Source organism: Bufo bufo, chromosome 4 (genome assembly GCF_905171765.1).
Source record: "Bufo bufo chromosome 4, aBufBuf1.1, whole genome shotgun sequence".
In the NCBI taxonomy this organism is placed as follows: domain Eukaryota; kingdom Metazoa; phylum Chordata; class Amphibia; order Anura; family Bufonidae; genus Bufo; species Bufo bufo.
The window spans coordinates 206,649,359-206,669,863 of NC_053392.1; the positions used below are offsets into that span (position 1 = coordinate 206,649,359).

General features: G+C 42.6%; 1 protein-coding gene across 1 annotated transcript in view; it reads left to right on the plus strand.

The window, feature by feature from the left end:
- Positions 1-2,294: 2,294 nt before the first annotated feature.
- The window catches only part of NAALADL2 (N-acetylated alpha-linked acidic dipeptidase like 2), a 1,363,601-nt gene continuing 1,345,390 nt past the window's right edge, over positions 2,295-20,505 (plus strand). Inside the window, exon 1 of the mRNA XM_040428250.1 lies at positions 2,295-2,397. Coding sequence (XP_040284184.1) covers positions 2,355-2,397 — 43 coding nt within the window. The 5' untranslated portion in view covers positions 2,295-2,354. The remainder of the gene's footprint in view (positions 2,398-20,505) is intronic.

Here is a 20,505-nt window from a genome sequence, read left to right on the forward strand (position 1 = left end):
GTCTCCTTCAACATACAGCCCCATGCAAATAATATCACCCCGTCCACCACCAAAATGTAATCCCATGTAAACATCACCCTTTCAACATATAGTCCCATATAAATAACATCCCTTCCTCCCACAGCCACCATCAACATACAGTCCCATGTAAATGACATCACCCCCTCCCACAGCCTTCATAAACATACAATCCCACATAAATAACATCACCCCCTTAACATTCAGTCTCATGTAAAATAACATCGCTCCACCCCACTCCAACATACAGTCCCATATAAATAACGTCCCTCCCTTCAGCCTTAACATACAGTCCCAGTTAAATAACCACAACTCCCAGCATTACTCTGCCTCTTACACTGATAATCTCTCCCTTCACTTACCTCTGACACACACCTCACCACAGCTTCTTCATCAGGACTTCTCTTCACTGCTGAGCGCCATCCTCTCCTGCACTGGTCACATGATGGTGACATCATCACATGTCCTTCTCAACCACTGCCTTCAGCACTGATCACATGGACTGTGATGTCATCACAGGTCCTTCAGCTCTTCCAGTGCATTAAATTCTATTGTATTGCCATCCTGAGGATGGCAATACAGTTGTATCTATCTGGCAGGCAGTACATTCAGGGCCTGGGACAAAACAACCTAGCAACCTAGACATATTAAAACTGCTGTAAAGGAAAACTGGCTAAGTTGTCCATAGCAACCAGATTCCACAATCTTCAGAGCTCCTTTGGAAAATGAAAGGTGGAATCTGATTGGTTGCTTTGGTAAACTAAGCCATTCTTTCTTTACACCAGTTTGATAAATCTCTCCAAATGTGGCTGTTTACATCAGTGTCATTTTTCACACATCATTCAAGTGAACAGAGCTTAGCCCGCCCAGGCCATTGATACTAGTCATGATGTCACTGGGCCAGCCGTAAACAGTGAGAAGGCCGCGGCGCTGCTGGATCACCGCTGGCTTCTCAAACAGCTGATCAGCGGGGGTCCCATGTGTCGGACACCCGCCGATCAGATGCTGATGATCTATCCAGAGGATAGATCATCAGTTTAAACAAACTGCAGAACCCCTTTAATAACATATAGCATGTTCTATATTGTGCATTTTTCATGCAGCCCTGGCTCCATTGATGTGAGTGGGGCTTGTGTGAAAAACGGAAGGCATCCGAATGCAAAGCCTTTTTCACTGATGGTTGCTGCGAGATATAGATTGTTATTCTTCAGTTTTCATTCATAAAAAACGCCTCAAAACTGATTGCATCCGTGCAGGAAAAAAAATGCATGCACTGGGGCACATTTAATATAGTGTCTCTACCTGTTTTTAGCCATAAAAATGTGATTTTAGACTGTCTTATGGGTTAGTCATATTTACTACTGAAAAATTGCCTGCTTTGGAGGCATTTGAGCCTAGTTCACCTATATATTTTTTATTTTTTACTATTTCAGAATTTTTTTAACTTTTGCACCTATTTTCCAAACCATTTATGCCCCCAAGTGCCCCTTACCTTGTACTTCATTTAGACGCTTTCTACTCCACTCCAGTGCTGGAGTACTTTTCTACATCTGTTTTGAGTGGTGAGTTATGCCACATTTTGACTAAAAAGTCACCCTTTCATGGAGACATACACCTAATTTCAGCTCACTTGTGCCATATTTTCATGTGCATACTAATTAGACCAGCCTTAGCGAATATGAACCTGTTGTACTGACAAAGCACCACTAGAGGTCAGACTCATGCCATTACACCTAGTCTAATTTATGAAGCGCTTGATAAATAGAATTACAGGTGAAGCAAATATGCCTGTCTAATTGAAAGCCTAAAAAGAGGCGAGCGTGAGTACATTCGCAGGCAAAACTGATAGAACTTGTGTGCAAAACAATCAGGTTTTTTGCCTTGTCCTGAACAGACCCAGACATCATCTGTATCACTCGTGTGAGAGGGGGCGCTAAGGTGTGTGTCATTTTATTTTTGTTTCTTTCAATTTGAATGACAGATGTATGAGCGATACCTAGCTAAATATAAAACCTGTACAAAACAAAAAAAACTTGATGTCTAATTCTGCTAATATTAAATAACAAATCCACATACCAATTTTTTCAGGAGAAACAAAGACGTGCTGTTTAGAGCCGGGCACTGTAGATCAAAGGATATGATGTCAGTTGATAGAGAAACAGGTCAGGCAAGCCCAGGTAACTCAGGAAACAGGTTGCTAATTATTCACTAGCTAAATAGGTATACTATTGCAGCACTGCAGTACAGTACGGGAGGTCACAGCCTATGTAGGGACTATTCAAAGTATAGCGGCGTCCTTGTGTTACTTTCTTTTCTAGTTTTACATCACAACTACAATGGAAGAAAAGGAATCAAATTCTGCCGGCATTTCATTGCAAGGTAGGTTCAGCAGCTTGCTAAGTGATTTTTCCGAGAGTTCAGGTGTTAGATTAGTCTTTGCAACCTGTGAGATTTTTATTGGCTTTTGCAACAGCATGTGTTGGTGTTTTCATACCTGAGGCATGGCTAATTGAAAATGTGCTGGGCTAGGGATGGAGAAAGTGTTCGGAGTAATGGTATTTCTGTCTGATTTGGTTAAGGTAATGTGTGAGTATTATTCCTCTTGCACACAAACCAGTGTTTTTTTTCTGTTCCATTTAAGGACCGTACACGGAACCATTCATTTCAATGGATCCGCAAAAAAAACTAAATGTACTCCGCATGCTTTCTGTTTTTCCGTTTCGTTCAAAAAGAGAAGATGTCCTTTTTATTGTCCGCATAACGGACAAGGATAGTACTGTTCTATTAGGGGCCAGCTGTTCTGTTCCGCAAAAAAACGGAATGCACACGGACGTTATCCGTATTTTTCTGCGGATTCATTTTTTGCAGACCGTAAAATACTGAAAAAGCCATATGGTTGTGTGCAAGAGGCCTTCACCTGATCTGTGGAGGCATGTTTGGGGCATGCTGGCTCTTTCTTGGATAATGACAGTTCAGTTGTCTTGCTCCTGGCAGTTTGACAGGCCCCTGTACCTGTGCACACTGTGATCACCACTCTGGTGTTTTGCATCAGTAATGTCACGTTGTATCTGGCTGGATCTTCAGCGTGCCGCCGTTTAATCATGTTGTTAAGGTTGCTGCAATGTTTTCTATATATCAGACTGATGAAATTGTTTCAGGCTTTTTTTTTTTTATCACTCGCATTATACTTTTCTTGCCATAGTCGCTGGTGTTCTGCATTGTCATGACTGGTTAAATCTATTAGAAATGCCTGCCTGCCTTAATTGTGAAAGTTGATGCTTGCAAAGGTAACACAGGAGGTCATGGCCACGAGCCAGATTGAATGTCTCGGCTCAGGCGTTTGTTTTCTAATACCGAATTGCGTCTATTGCTGACAGTTGTCTAAGGTAACATTTTATGTTTAGTCCACCTAGAGCAAGATTTGACGATGTAAGGCTTCATTCACATGGTGGTTGATCAGTCATTTTTATTGGAGGAGAGTTATCAAAAATGGTGTAAAGGAAAACTGGCTTAAGCCTCATTCACACGTAATAGGAGCCGATGTATTCTAATACTGTACGGGCACCGACGGTCCGCACCGCAAAAAAAGTAGTGCATGCGCTACATTTTATTTTATTTTTTTTGCGGTGCGGAGGAATGGCCAGAAACGCCATGGAAGCACACTGTAGTGCTTCCGTGGGGTTCCAATCCGTGCTTCTGCACCGCATCTCCGGATTTGTGGACCCATTCAATTGAATGGGTCTGCATTCATGATTCGGAATGCACACGGCTGGTGACCTGTGTATTGCGGTACCGCCTTATGCAGTCCGCAGCACAGAGCCCTTACGTTCGTGGGCACGAGCCCTAAGAGAGAGATCTGCACCTGTTCTGAATTTAGAGCCGCACCTGGTTTTGGCTTGAAATCGCTGACCGAACAAAACGGACAAGAATAGAACCTCCTATATTTTTGTTGCTGACCACAGAACGGAGCAAAGGATGTGGACAGCACTCAGTGTGCTGTCCGCATCTTTTGCGTTCCCATTGAAGTGAATGGGTCCGCACCCGAACCAGTGCGGACCCGAACTACGGTAGTGTGCATGAGGCCTAAATGAGGCATTAGACCGAGTTCACATTTCAGTTATTTGAGCAGTTATTCCCATCAGCTATTGTGAGCCAAAATAATGAAACCTACCTAGAGATGAGGTCTAATGGAAAGATCTGCACCTGTTCTGTGTGTTTCACCCCGAACCTGGTTTTGGCTCATTATAACTGAAGTGTGAACTTGGCCTTAGTAGAAAATTAGAGCTGTTTCTTTACTTTACACCAGTTTCGATTAAATCTGCCCTATTTTTCTTAATCCCTTTAGTCCCAGAGCCATACATATACAACGGAAGGAGGGGATTTAAATATCAAACAGCAGAGGCGTCCCGCAAATAAATGAGCCCTCATACAGCCTTGTCGCTGTAACTATCAAAAAGTTATGGGGGTCAGAATGTGACAATGAAAAGAAAACATTTTCTCAGCATTAAAACACAAGAAAAAACTTTAAGGCCTCATGCACACGGCCGTTGTTTTGGTCCGCATCCGAGCCGCAGTTTTGGCGGCTCGGATGCGGACCCATTCACTTCAATGGGGCCGCAAAAGATGCGGACAGCACTCCGTGTGCTTTCCACATCCGTTGCTCCGTTCCGTGGCCTGCAAAAAAATATAACCTGTCCTATTCTTGTCCGCATTTTTGCAAACAGGAATAGGCAGTTATATTAATGGCTGTCTGTGCCGTTCCGCAAAACACACAACGGTCGTGTGCATGAGGCCTAAGGGAGAGTTCGCATCACCATTATTTTTCTGTTCTGATCCGAACAGGGGAAAAAAATAAAATCAATGATGCACAATTGGCATCCGTTTGAGCCATTTCCGACCGAGATCAGTGTGTGTTGTGTGTGGTTTTTTTTTTTTTTTTTTTTTTTTTTTTTTTTTTTTTTAGAAAGGCGGGGGGGGGGAAAAAGTGCTGCGGAAATCAATGTGCTTCCTGCCAAAACAAACCCATGGAACTGATTTTCAGTTATAGAAATTTTGTGCAACAAAGCCGCCTTGTGTGAAGGCTCCCTCAGGGTCGGTTCACATGAACGATTTTGTCAGATAAAATTTGCTCCGTATCCCACAGCAGAAACTGCTGTGGTTTTTAATTTTGAATGGCGCAGACCCAGGCTCGATTTAGCATTGCAAGGTGTTTACGCGGTACCTGGATGGACCTGTGCGTTCTTGGTGTGGCCTGGAAAACTACAGGTCAAAAATCCTCGGCGTGACCTCCCCTCAAGTCCTTCAATGGCACGTTACTTGCCGCAGTGTTGCGGTCTGGCTGGGCCTTGTACTTCCTATTTTATAGCTGACAAAACAGATCTGCGCTGATCAGTGTAGGCGGTGCTGGTGCAATTTACTACTGTAACTTCACCAGCAGAAAACGTGTGTACTCCCTGGTCTGTGAAAATGCAGCATTCTGATACTTCAGTATTTCCCTATCGCTCCCTGTTAAAGTATTTCCCAAATGTTAGCACTGGGTGTAGAACTTGGATATTTGCACTGCTGTCATTGACTTTTGTAATGTATTTTTATACTAAAACATAATTAAATATTTGTTCTTCTGGGACCAGATGCCAAAAGTGTTTCAGGGCCTGTCTGACTTCATGTAACCTGAGCTTGCCATACTTTTGTTCTCACACTGCAGTGGAAATACCGGAGCGCACACACAGCACTTGTTCTAGCAAAACTGGCCGCCCAGCTCTGCTATAGTCAGTCCCTAAGACTGTCTGCGGCGATTTAACCCTTTCAGCTGGTGTCAACAAAGTGATTGTTGAAGGCCTTCCACGATATTCAATATCACTTATTCGTTAAAATAGGATGTTACTATTCTGATAACCTATAATTAACTTCCATTCGTACTGGGTTTCCTGGTTTATCAATTTAATGTCAGAACGACAGACCTAGGCCTACAGGCTAAAGCTGCTCTGGTTTACCAAGAGCAGGAGGAGTAGGGACTTGAATGTCGCTATACAGGTAATCTGTAAAGGAAAGGGCATGACACATGCTCAACCTAATCTTCCTTTCATTTCAGGGGCATTGAGAGGTATGGGGCCCACATTTTTGTCATTTGGTGGGGTTGGACTGCCATTAATCAACCAGTTATCCCCTATACACAAGATAGAGGATAACGTGATCTAACCACTTGCAGTATCACTTACAACTGTGATCTGTGGGGTTGAATTGACTGGAGCTTGATCAGTTTGGGTCCCAGACCTTGTTCCAAGCGGACAGATGACCACATATGTGAGACTTTTCTCTACTGATGCGTAGGCAAGATTTGAGCATGCTCAGACCTACGCTAGTCATACAGTTATGGCCTTTCTAATTGGGTAAGTATAAGAAGACATATTCAGGGTATAATATAAGGCTACTTTCACACTGCCGTTTCTGGGTCCGCCTGTGAGATCCGTTTCAAGGCTCTCACAAGCCGCCCCAGACGGATCAGTTTAGCCCCAATGCATTCTGAATGGATGCGGATCCATTCCGAATGCATCAGTTTGGCTCCGTTCCGCCTCCATTCCGCTCTGGAGGCGGACACCAAAACACTGCTTGCAGCGTTTTGGTGTCCGCCTGGCGGTGCGGAGCCAAACGGATCCGTCCTGACTTACAATGTAAGTCAATACATTGACACAATATTGGTGCATTTGTAAACGGATCCGTCCTGACTTTACATTGAAAGTCAATAGGGGACGGATCCGTTTACTTAGACTTAGACTTTTTTTTGACTAGGTGTATGCAGACGGATCCGTACTGAACGGATACCATTGTTTGCATTTATAGGTGCGGATACGTCTGTGCAGACACCAGACGGATCCGCACCTAGCGCGGGTGTGAAAGTAGCATAAGGTACTGGGAAAATAAACTTTATGAAAAATATGCCACTCCTTTCTGACTCGTAATGACTGTTATAGTAATTTAAGACAGCCAGTCTCTCTGATCATGGGGCTATTGCTGTGTACTCACGTGGTGCAATCAGATACAAACTTAAGGGGTCACTAACTGGTGTAAAGTTTAGCTGCTATGGGCAACTTAATCAGATTTCACTTTAAATTTTCCGAAGGAGCTGTCAAAAATGAAAGGTGGAATCTGGTTGCTATGGGCAACTAAGCCAATTCTACTTTACACCAGTTTAATAAATGACCCCATTACTGTACCATAAGTTACTACGATCAAGGCTCCTCTGACCTGAACTGACGAAGATTTGGCCAACATACGGACTTTGTTTCCCGGGCCAATTTCGATTGTGTGCGTGAGCCCTAATGCTGAGACTTAGGCCTCATGCACACGACCGCTGTGTGCACCCGTGGCCGTTGTTCCGTTTTCCGTGATTTTCTGCGGACCCATTGACTTTCAATGGGTCCGTTGAAAACTCGGAAAATGCACCGTTTATCATCCGCCTCCGTGATCCGTGTATCCTGTCCGTCAAAAAAATAGGACCTGTCCTATTTTTTTGACGGACAACGGTTCACGGACCCATTCAAGTCAATGGGTCCGTGAAAAAACACGGATGCACACAGGATTGGCATCCGTGTCCGTAAGCCGCTTTCATACAGACGGATCCGAAGATCCGTCTGCATAAAAGCTTTTTCAGAGCTGAGTTTTCACTTTGTGAAAACTCAAATCCGACAGTATATTGTAAAACAGAGGGGTTCCCATAGTGATGGGGACGCTTCAAGTTAGAATATACTACGAACTGTGTACATGACTGCCCTTTCTGCCTGGCAGCACCCGATCTCTTACAGGGGGCTGTGATACGCACAATTAACCCCTCAGGTGCCGCACCTGAAGGTGTTAATTGTGCGTATCATAGCCCCCTGTAAGAGATTAGGGGCTGCCAGGCAGCAGGGGACAGACCTCCCTCCCCAGTTTTAATTTCATTGGTGGCCAGTGTGGCCCCCCACGACCCCCCCCCTCCCTTTATTGAATTATCATTGGTAGCCAGTGTGCAGCCCCCCCACCCTCCCTCTATTGTATTATCAGTGGTGGCCAGTGTGCGGCCTCCCCTCTTCCCCCCCCCCCCCCCACCCATCATTGGTGGCAGCGGAGAGTTCCGATCGGAGTCCCAGTTTAATCGCTGGGGCTTCGATCGGTAACCATGGCAACCATGACGCTACTGCAGTCCTAGTTGCCATGGTTACTTAGCAATATTAGAAGCATCATACTTACCTGCTGCGCTGTCTGTGACCGGCCGGGAGCTCCTCCTACTGGTAAGTGACAGATCATTAAGCAATGCGCCGCACAGACCTGTCACTTACCAGTAGGAGGAGCTCCCGGCCGGTCACAGACAGCGCAGCAGGTAAGTATGATGCTTCTAATATTGCTAAGTATCGGGTGCTGCCAGGCAGCAGGGGGCAGTCATGTACACAGTTCGTAGTATATTCTAACTTGAAGCGTCCCCATCACCATGGGAACGCCTCTGTGTTAGAATATACTGTCGGATATGAGTTTTCACGATGTAACTCAAATCCGATGGTATATTCTAACATAGAGGCGTTCCCATGGTGATGGGGACGCTTCAAGTTAAAATATACCATCGGATTGGAGAAAACTCCGATCCTATGGTATAATAGGGACTCCTGACTTTACATTGAAAGTCAATGGGGGACGGATCCGTTTGCAATTGCACCATATTGTGTCAATGTCAAACGGATCCGTCCACATTGACTTGCATTGTAAATAGGGACGGTACCGTTTGGCTCCGCACGGCCAGGCGGACACCAAAACAACTTTTTTTTTTCATGTCCGTAGATCCTCCAAAAATCAAGGAAGACCCACGGACGAAAAAACGGTCACGGATCACAGACCAACGGAACCCCGTTTTGCGGACCGTGAAAAAATACAGTCGTGTGCATGAGGCCTAAGACAACCAATTTGAAACCAGGCTGCCAGGCACATTCCTAGCATCCTAAGCGCTGAAGAAGTGCATTTACATTGACCCCTATCCTACAGATGAGTCCTTCCTTTCCTTTGTATTCCTTTGTGATTCTTATATCTGTATATTGTATGTGGCCACCCTCTGAAAAGGACATGTCTTTTGCCTTAGGGCTCATGCCCATGACCGTATGGTTTTTGCGGACAGCAAAATACAGATCCGCAGAAAATATGGATGACGTCCCGTTCCGCAGAATACGGAATGCACACGAACAGCTGACCCCTAATAGAACAGTACTATTAGTTTCTGTAATGCGGACAATAATAGGACAAGTTCTATATTTTTTTTTAATTTTTTTTTTTATAGAACAGACATACAGAAACAGAATGCATAATAATGTCGATCTCTAATATTCTAATCACAAATTTTTATCGTGAATATTGGCACTTTGAGAATTCAGAAATATCTAGAATATAGTGCTATATCTTCGTAATCGTGAATATTCTAGATATTTTATTTTTTAATTAGTACCCATGATCCCTCACTGCTTCTTGCTTGTTGGCCGATGAGAAGGCTGCAATATCTTTGACTTTAGGAGTAGTGTTGATTGCGATTTTTCATATAGCGAATTTGTATCGCAAATTTTCCGATTTGCTGATTTTTGCAATCAAGAAAATAATGACCAGATCAAGAATTCTCAGATTTGCGAATATATGACGAATGTTCGCCCAAATATTCGCGAAATATCGTAAATTTTAATATGGCCCCTGCAGCTCATCACTGCTGAGCACTATATTACCTCAATTGGGTCTAAATGTTGCATTAAGATACACTGACTTGAATAAACAACACTTGGCATATTGAAACTGCAGGAGTGCTGCAGATTCCTCTACTTGGATGCTAAAACGGGCTGCCACTCAACCATGGGGTCACCACAAAGTATTGCAAAATCATGTGTGTGGTTATTTTTTTTAATCAATTCACCCAACTCCTCACGATATAGTAGGAGGAGTTAATAGAAAAGGTAAGTGACGCCAGATCAGTATGTTATGGGCACTGGGAATATGCTGGCGTGGCATGTTGGTGACTCTACTGCCCAGGTGACCACCTTTGCAGAAATAAAGGATATATAGTTACAAAATAAAATGCCCCTACCCACAATGTCTGAGAGAAGCAAATCCCAGAAGCCCTCAGTGACCTGTGCAGAAATCTCAAAGAACTAAATGGGTAGAGAAGCACATTAACTGCAGCCACAATAATAATCTGCACACAGGTGGTCCTGCATATACTGTGTGTAAGCCATAAATGTCAGAGAATACCCCTAAAAATTACTGTATGTACAGATAGTATACTGTTATGTAAGTTATGGCAATGCAGATTTGCCACTGTCTGTGAAAAGCTGGGTGATATCTATGTGCTGTACCCCAGAGGACTACTGCAGAGAGTTAATTACTGCTAAAAGGGTTTAAATGTTGGACTTGTTAAAGCACTTATTAGGTTTACACAGTGCTTTAAAGAAATAGCAATGTATGGTCCAAATAGAACACTGGTAGACCTGGCTAGGTTACCAGGGTGATGGACTTAGCAGAGCTACAAACAAGACCTACATGTGCAAGCTCCTGCAAACTAGGGTAGAGTCCAGTGAACCTTTTAATCTCTGAGGCTATAGCTGTTGGAGAAGATCCTTTTATCAGAGTACTGCTGAAGCAGAGATCCGCCAACTTAGAAGGTCCAGAACCATTGAGGCCATGCAAGACAAAGTCCGTAAGACTTATTTCACACATTCGGTTATTTGGTCAGTTATTTCCAACAGTTATTGTGAGACAGAACCTGTAGTGGAATCTGCTCAGAGATGAGGTATAATGGAAAGATTTGCACATGTTCTATATATTAGACCTGTTCCTGGTTTTGGCTCACAATAACTGATGGAAATAAATGACCAAATAACTGAAGTGTGACGTAGACCTTAGGTGCTGTGTTAACAAGAACAGAGTAACATGCCTGTGGAGAGACTGCAAAGTGACCTTAGTCAGGTAGCATTATTACCAGTATTGTTGCTGCCCATACACAGCTATTGGGAAGAGAATATACTGTAATGTACTTTGGAACAGTGCATTTTGCTGTTATGTTCTTCTACTCCATCAATTTAGTAAAATACTTTATTGCAACTAATGGGCCTGATTGACTCCATCTTTCTGCTGGTCCCTTTTATCTACCTACCTGCCTTGCACCCTGCCAACCACCCACCATGTGACTCCACCAGTAAGGAGCCCCACAAGGCCAGGGAATGTCCAGAGGAAGAGTTACTATATGCACATAAAATAGTGGTAGGTTGTGGTGGCTCACTAGCAAGTAGTTAAGGTATGGTGCTGCAAGCTCATATAGAGGGAATCACCCCACCCTCTCTTAAAGGCAAATGTAGTAATAGAGTAATGAGCGAGCACTCATACACTTGGCAACCAAATTGACATGTGCAGAAAATATTTATTAAATCCCCATAAAATACAAGTAATAAAATTTATAAGAACAATGTAGCAATAATATACAACATTACAGTCACATATATTGTGGTAGATATGATCAACACTATATTCATATGACTCAATAGTGTCGATAAATTCAATAATATATATCACACCAAGAAACTTCAAGTATATGCTGTTATTTGGGAAAGAGGGGGTATTATCTTCTAGCGCTCTATCCCAATTTGGGAAACTGAATGTCACTGAAAATGTTGTAGGTGTATTCACTGGGAGCGCAATATGTTCATAAAGTGTCCACAGGAATCCTGATAATGTGAAAAGTCTCTTATAGCATATCCTTTTAAGCTCGATATGAGCTTTGGATTGGAGAAAACTTTAAATCGATGTTTGGCTTACCGTCTAGCGTCTGCTGTGTCCCTATTGCTTCAATGGAGCTTTAAATATTTGCCGGCTTATTCAGTCGCTCCATACAGCAAGCTGGTTTAAATTTCGCAGGAGTTCCAAAGATCGCAGGAGTTGCCACTCTGTTCCGCAATTTCCTTTGGTGCAGCTTTCGACGATAAGAATATTTAATCCTTTACTGTAGAGATTTTCTTCTGTATGGCCATACAATATTATCGGAGGCTTTTCAATGCAGGTACATCACTTGTTTCACCATACGCGTTACGGGTAGATTCACTCTCCCTTCCTCAGTAGTGGTCAAGTGTCTGCCTGCTCTGCCTCCATTTTTATCCATTCCTTTGATTGCTTCCCAAATCTCGGACACCTGTTGTTCATGCTACTCCCAGTTTGCAAGGGAATCCTCCCACATAATCAAGGGATAATTCTATACAGCCTTGGTTTTTTTTAAAAATAATTTTTATATTTTATTTTTTTTATTTTTTTCCCCCCCTCTTGCAGTTTCCATGCGTTTTTTATGCGTTTTTTTGGGGACACATGCGTTTTTTGGCCCAGATGTCCCAATTGGTGTGATATATCATTATGTGAAATATAAACTTGATATCTGATTGCCAACACTTATAAAATGACTTTTTATAATAAAATATTATTAAACAAATTTTCAAGATTAAAATATCAATATAAGAATATAAAACAATAAATAATAAATGTGAGGAATCTTGAAAGTTTCATAGGAATCCTAGAGTTTGATACAATTATTCGGATTTGATAGAGAAAGAAGGGTGGGTATCTCGGAGCCAAGGACACGTCGCAGCGCCGATAGACGGCCTAGCATGCGACGTGCCGTCGGCCACGATACACCCAACCTACATAAATCCAAAAATTTCCAACTCCGAATTAAGGCCTTTCGGTTGTAGAGATCCAAATTCATAAATGCGTCTGGATTCTATCCTAGACATTTGTCTGATAAAATCCCCGCCTCTCCAGTGTTTCTCCACCTTCTCCAGTGCCGTAAACACCAGACTTGATGGATCCTGATTATGCATCTCTTTATAATGTTTAGATAGGGAATGTTTATCGTACCCCTTCCTGATGTTGGCAATATGTTCGGCCACTCTTTTTTTGAATGGCCTCTTGGTACGTCCTATATATTGTCTGTTACAGGGGCACTGGAGAAGGTAGATAACTCCACTGGAGTCACATGTAAGACAATCTTCTATCTCCCAATTATAGTTGTTCTGAGTCGAGGGGACATTAGTCGTCAGGCGGGGTTTTTATTCATTCTACAACCCATACACCTTCCACATTTATAAAAACCCTTCAAACTCAGCCAAGTTCCTGAAAAACTCAACTTATTCTGTTTCCACGGTTTTACGGTAGGGGCCACCTTGATACCTAGATTGGGTGCCCTAGTGAAGGTGATCGTCGGAACAGTCGGGAGTAAGTGTCTGCTGTGATATCGTACCATTATCCAATCCGTCCATACTGTATCTCCTGAGCTCCAACTCAAATCTCTCAAGGGGGTCTCCCCCCAATTTTTGATAGGTCTCCCCATCTGAGAGTTGTCGGAGACATTCCCTATTATAATTAATTGTGTCCATCACCACTACCGCACCTCCCTTATCCGCGGGGCGTATAGTGATGGAGGTTTTTTTTTGTAGTAGTTTCAATGCCTCAAACTCTCCTCTGGTAAGATTGTTTGTGGCTCTTGGTCTAGCTTTTAGTTTGCAAATATCTTCCTCTACACACTTTTTTTGGATTTATGTAGGTTGGATGTCTCGTGGCCGACGGCACGTCGCATGCTAGGCCGTCTATCGGCGCTGCGACGTGTCCTTGGCTCCGAGATACCCACCCTTCTTTCTCTATCAAATCCGAATAATTGTATCAAACTCTAGGATTCCTATGAAACTTTCAAGATTCCTCACATTTATTATTTATTGTTTTATATTCTTATATTGATATTTTAATCTTGAAAATTTGTTTAATAATATTTTATTATAAAAAGTCATTTTATAAGTGTTGGCAATCAGATATCAAGTTTATATTTCACATAATGATATATCACACCAATTGGGACATCTGGGCCAAAAAACGCATATGTCCCCAAAAAAACGCATAAACGCATGGAAACTGCAAGAGGGGGGGAAAATTTTTTTTTTTTTTTTTTAAAAAAAATCAAAGCTGTATAGAATTATCCCTTGATTATGTGGGAGGATTCCCTTGCAAACTGGGAGTAGCATGAACAACAGGTGTCCGAGATTTGGGAAGCAATCAAAGGAATGGATAAAAATGGAGGCAGAGCAGGCAGACACTTGACCACTGAGGAAGGGAGAGTGAATGTGCCCATAACGCGTATGGTGAAACAAGTGATGTACCTGCATTGAAAAGCCTCCGATAATACTGTATGGCCATACAGAAGAAAATCTCTACAGTAAAGGATTAACTATTCTTATCGTCGAAAGCTGCACCAAAGGAAGTTGCGGAACAGAGTGGCAACTCCTGCGATCTTTGGAACTCCTGCGAAATTTAAACCAGCTTGCTGTATGGAGCGACTGAATAAGCCGGCAAATATTTAAAGCTCCATTGAAGCAATAGGGACACAGCAGACGCTAGAAGGTAAGCCAAATATCGATTTAAAGTTTTCTCCAATCCAAAGCTCATATCGAGCTTAAAAGGATATGCTATAAGAGACTTTTCACATTATCAGGATTCCTGTGGACACTTTATGAACATATTGCGCTCCCAGTGAATACACCTACAACATTTTCAGTGACATTCAGTTTCCCAAATTGGGATAGAGCGCTAGAAGATAATACCCCCTCTTTCCCAAATAACAGCATATACTTGAAGTTTCTTGGTGTGATATATATTATTGAATTTATCGACACTATTGAGTCATATGAATATAGTGTTGATCATATCTACCACAATATATGTGACTGTAATGTTGTATATTATTGCTACATTGTTCTTATAAATTTTATTACTTGTATTTTATGGGGATATAATAAATATTCTCTGCACATGTCAATTTGGTTGCCAAGTGTATGAGTGCTCGCTCATTACTCTATTACTACTATATGCACATGTTTATCTGTACCTGCTCCTGATAAAGGGGTTTGCATACCCCGAAACGCGTTGAGCTGTTTTGTGAGCTATTTGTCTACATTAAAGAAGCCAAAGTCTTCAACAATACTACTGAGGTGAAGCCTTTTTTCCATACTGGGCAACTATCGGCATTGAAGACTCTACAGGCGCTCCTGGCTGGGGGGTTGTTGGTCCTTGCTGGTGTCTTGAGTTTATCCAGCTGGCCATCCCCCCATGAAGTGAGTTTATTACTACCTTTGGCTATTCCAATATACTTATATATGGCTATTATATGTGATTATATTTCACCAACTGTTTTTATAGGTGTGCTCTAGTAGTGCGTTTTTATTGTTCAGACTCCGCCTTTTTTCTTGCGTCACCTTATGTAGGGTGGACACCCTACGCTCATTATTTATTAGCTAATACTCTCTTGATCACCTTGTTGGGTTTTTTTCTGAAACACTTTTGGGTTTTGGCTCTTCTCATAGGGGTGTAACCTCTTTGACTAGTTTAGTCACTATTTCGTATTTGGCCCAGGAAGAGCCAGGGTGAAGATTGTCACCGTGGACTATAAGTACGACTACCACCATCATAGCCACTAGTGCCCCCCCCCCCCATCCCCTCCAGGTTGCTGCAAATGGACAATTTATTAGCCGCAATTACTGCCACTTAAAGGGGTTCTGCACTTTGTTTAAACTGATCTATCCTCTGGATAGATCAGCTTCTGATCGGCAGGGGTCTGACACCTGGGACCCCCGTCGATCAGCCGTTTGAGAAGACAGCGGTGCTCCAGCAGTGACGCGGCCTTCTCACTGTTTACCGCTGGCCCAGTGAAGTCATGACTAGTATCAACTGGCCTGGGCGGGGCTAAGTTCTATTCAAGGGAACGGAGCTTAGCTACTAGAGCGCTGCTGCCTTCTCAAACAGCTGATCAGCGGGGGTCCCGGGTGTCGGACCCCCGCCAATCAGAAGCAGATGATCTATCCAGAGGATAGATTATCAGTTTAAACAAAATGCAGATCCCCTTTAAGTACATTTAGCATCTTTTGCACCTACTGGACACCTAAATGGAAGAATGAAATATCAGAAGGCACAAATACAAATCAAGGTGAGATTATATTTATTTTTTGTAGAAATGCTCTTTGAAAAAAAAAAAAAATATATGCAATCTAATCCTTTGAAACATCCTGGACTCTGCTGAATTGGTATTCACAGCACTTTCTTCTGGGATCCTGGGCTGAGTAGCGAGTTAAAGGCATTGGTATTTTATACACTGTAAACATGGGCATGAAGTAGGTTTGTATTCTGTTGTGTGATTTTCTTCTCTGCTAAGAGGTGCATCCAACTTGTATAGAGACATAGTTTTGTATTAACCTGCTGGAAAGGTCTAGTAATAGGGCATTCAGAACGTATTCCTGCTTCAGTTTGACATACTGTGGAGATCAGCCAGGACAAGCCATTGATCTGGCAGCAATTACAAGGTCATTCTTTGTCACTGCATTTTCCAAGGAGATACATGATTTTCTTTCTGCAGTGGTCACATTACAGTCTCCTTAGAGTGTTGGGCATTCGTCCAATGATCCTGTACTGTTTCCTTTTAGTATCGTAAACCTTCCTTATAGTGGGTGTGATGGCTAAACATAAGCTGGCAGCATGGGCAAGAACGTGGTAGATGAATTTGAATGTTAATAAATGTAAAGTAATGCACCTAGGATGCAGGAATCATGGCTGCATATATATTGCATGCAATACAACAGAACAGAAGAGACCTGTGATTCCAATGTAATATTGCCCGTTTATAGACTCCTATCAAGGTTGCATCTTGAATATGGGATTCATTTTTGGGCTCCATGTGCTATAAAGGATATAGGAGAACTGATATTCCTCAGTGGTTGATACCTTTTAACCCTTTCAGGACCTTGTAATTTTCTATCTTGAGAGATACAATCAAAAAAAAAATATTAGATATATATATATATATATATATCTATCTATCTCTTTTCAGGGGGGTCCCACTCGCAGATATCTTCGCAGACACGATTATAATGTCCAAACTCTTGCTTTATTTCAGACACTTTAGCAAAGCACAGGTTAAGAAGTCGCAGCTTCAACTTATCACGTGTGACATCCACACAAAATAACAAACCCTTGCCCGGCTAGGCTGTAACTAAACACTAGTGTATCCCCGACTCACCTAGAGAGTCCTGTTCACACATGGAACACAAATGCGGCTTTCCTCAGCCATTCAGTCCAGCAACCTCCAGGCTGTGACACTTCAATAACTTTTGGGGGATTGTCCTCCCGACTCTGGCCTCGTGATCCTTGTTTTACAGGCGTCACCGCGTCCCCCAAATAATTTTTTATATTTTTTTTCCCCTCCTCACAGCTTACCGGTCACAGTGCCACCTGTTCAATAGGGGCTGTGCTTGGAATTGCAGCTCAGCCCTACTCACTTGAATGGGACCAAGCTGTGCCTAAGTGTTGTGACTAATAAACACATGGCCTAGAAGGAGGCGTAAGCGCTCATGTGCTGCGGCCTCTATATAAAGTTGATTGGTGGGGGTGCTGGGAGGCGGACTTCTCTCTTATCTAATATTGGTAACCGATCCTGATGGCTAATCAATATCCGAATAACAGTAGCAGAAAAATGGATGAAAAGTGTGCATAAAAGATCCGCACAGAAATCCACTTGTGACTGCAATTTCAAATATGCATGTTCATTTATATTATAGATTTTTATTTAATCCTTTGCAATGAATACAATAAAACATGGAATTCCTCCTAATTTCTGCAGCAAATCTGCAATGTGTTTGCAAATGTTTTCTTGTGTGATTGTACCCTAGATACTCTTGAACAAAGTTTTGCAGGCTATTATAGAAGTAATATTTTGACATGTTTATTGTAAACCCAAATTATTCATTGAAAGGGGTTTTATGCGGAAGATGATTAATAATTTCATACTCTGATGGGTCTATTGGGGATGAACTGCACTTCTTGTTAGTGCCATTCTGCTCGTATTCAGAAGTGAGGTCTGCGTGCCCTAAATGGGTATAAGGTTAGGGGTTGTCACCCCTATAACATAGTTTATCCATCTTTATCCTAGTGACTGTTGGTCAAGAAAAGACTGTTCATGGCTATCCTAGAAGGTTATAAAGATTTACATTTTGGAGAGTAGTATAACAATGTACCACAGTGGCATGACTTGAAGCTCTTGAGCCTGATGTAAAAACTTTGAACCCATCATCAAAAAAGGCAATTGCTTATGATTGTCATATTTAAATCACACTGTATGGAAACTATACAATTTACAAATCCAGCATTAATTTGGACATTTAGACAGCTTTTAAATAACCCTTTTTTGCCTCCACTGTTCTCTGAAGTATGGCTGATATTTTTGGACACAGCAAGTCCCAGAAATAGAGGCTTGAATTTGCCCCCTACTTTGGCATCCCTATTTTAGAGTACAGAATTGCCTTATTCTGTCTGTAAAAGGAAGTTTTAATAGATATTCTGCCTCAGCCAAAGGGGAACTGACTGATCCACTTTACTGCAGACACTTGACCTTTAAGGAACTGGGCTTAATGTGTTGGTTTAGTCAGCAGGAATAGTTTCTTAAAACAAGTGCAACTGGTTTTCTAAACCTACAGTTGAACAAAGCAAGTATGCTCTGTTGGCCATGTACAGTAGCATTTGTGCTGATCAGACTTTAGTTTGCCTGGGCTAAATTTCACTGTTGCCTTGTACCACTTTCATAAATTTGTACGCAGACCTTGACCTAAATAGACAAATATGAAGACAAAGTGTAACGAGGTTCCAAAGGTGCACTCGGTCCCCCATTGCCCGCAGAACTGTTGCTTAGCTTTTGGGAATGAAGATCTGTGTTTGACCTCATTCCCAGGGCAGCTTTACTGCTGGGTGGCTCCCTGCTCCTAAGTCTGCCTTGAGCGCCGAGCGTGACTTTCTGTTTTCTGCTCCTATTGCCGAATTGTATAGCATTATACATCTTAATGCTATATATCCTGCCAGACCTGTATGTACTGAATTATACTGATAGCATTATGTCATAACAGTTCAGTAGATTAAAGGTCTGGTAGGGGCACACAGCACTATAGATCATAATGCAGCGCGATCCTGTCAGAGAAGCAGAGGTCAGAACAGAAAATTATAGAAGTCACATTTAGGCCTCTTTCACACGGGCGTTGCGGGAAAATGTGCGGGTGCGTTGCGGGAACACCCGCGATTTTTCCTGCGCGAGTGCAAAACATTGTAATGCGTTTTGCACTCGCGTGAGAAAAATCGCGCATGTTTGGTACCCAAACTTTTTCATAGAAGTTCGGGCTTGGGTTAGGTGTTGTGTAGATGTTATTATTTTCCCTTATAACATGGTTATAAGGGAAAATAATAGCATTCTGAATACAGAATGCATAGTAGGTGATCAATTGAGGGTTAAAAAAAAAATAAAAAAATAAACTCACAGTCTCCTCTTGTTCGCGTAGTTCCCGGTCTCTTTACTTTAATGATGAGCTGTGGGCTAAAGGACCTTTGGTGACGTCAGATCAAATGCTCCATCACCGTGGTGATGGACCATGTGATTGGAGCATGTGATCTGACGTCACCACAGGTCCTAGCCGGTAGTTCATCTTTTAAGAAGTAAAGAAGAGACCGGGAACTACGCGAACAAGAGAGGTGAGTTTATTTTTTAATTTTTTTTAACCCTCAATTGATCACCTACTAAGCATTCTGTATTCAGAATGCTAGTCTTTTCCCTTATAACCTTGTTATAAGGGAAAATAATACCGTGAATAGACTGTCACCTAGCAACCATGCGTGAAAATCGCACCGCATCCGCACTTGCTTGCGGATGCTTGCGATTTTCACGCAACCCCATTCACTTCTATGGGGCCTGCGTTGCATGAAAAAACGCAGATTATAGAGCATGCTGCGATTTTCACGCAACGCACAAGTGATGCGTAAAAATCACTGCTCATGTGAACAGCCCCATAGAAATGAATGCGGGTGCAATGCATTCAACTCGCGCATCGCATCCGCGCGGAATACTTGCCCGTGTGAAAGGGGCCTAAGACATGCAGTATGTTTCTCGCATTGAACTCACTCGTCTGAAACTAGCCTTACATGTGGTCTGTGCGTCTGCCTCTGTCCCAGCAGTCCTTAGTGTTCTATTCTAATTGCAGGGCAATTGGAGCTTATTTAATTTGGGTACAATCTGTCAGACTGGGGTGCCTAGGGCCCACCGTACGGATACATTCAAATATAATAATCTAACAAATTTCTATATGAAGATAGGCTGGTTGAGGTGCTGTATATTGAAGATGTGTATGTAGGGCAGTAAGTCTACTGTTATGTGCCATTTGTGCAGGGGGTGGGAGACTAGGTGCCTACCGGGGGATTCACTTTTATCCCTGTGAGCCAGTCCGAGCCTGTGTACAATCGATGCAGACTCGAAACACTTTATTTTTTTATTTTTTAGCGACTAAGCAAACTTAGGCCCCCTGCACACGAACCTGTGTGAGCTGCAATGCACGATCGCCGGCCGTAGGTCAGCCGCATTTACTTTAATGGGTCCGC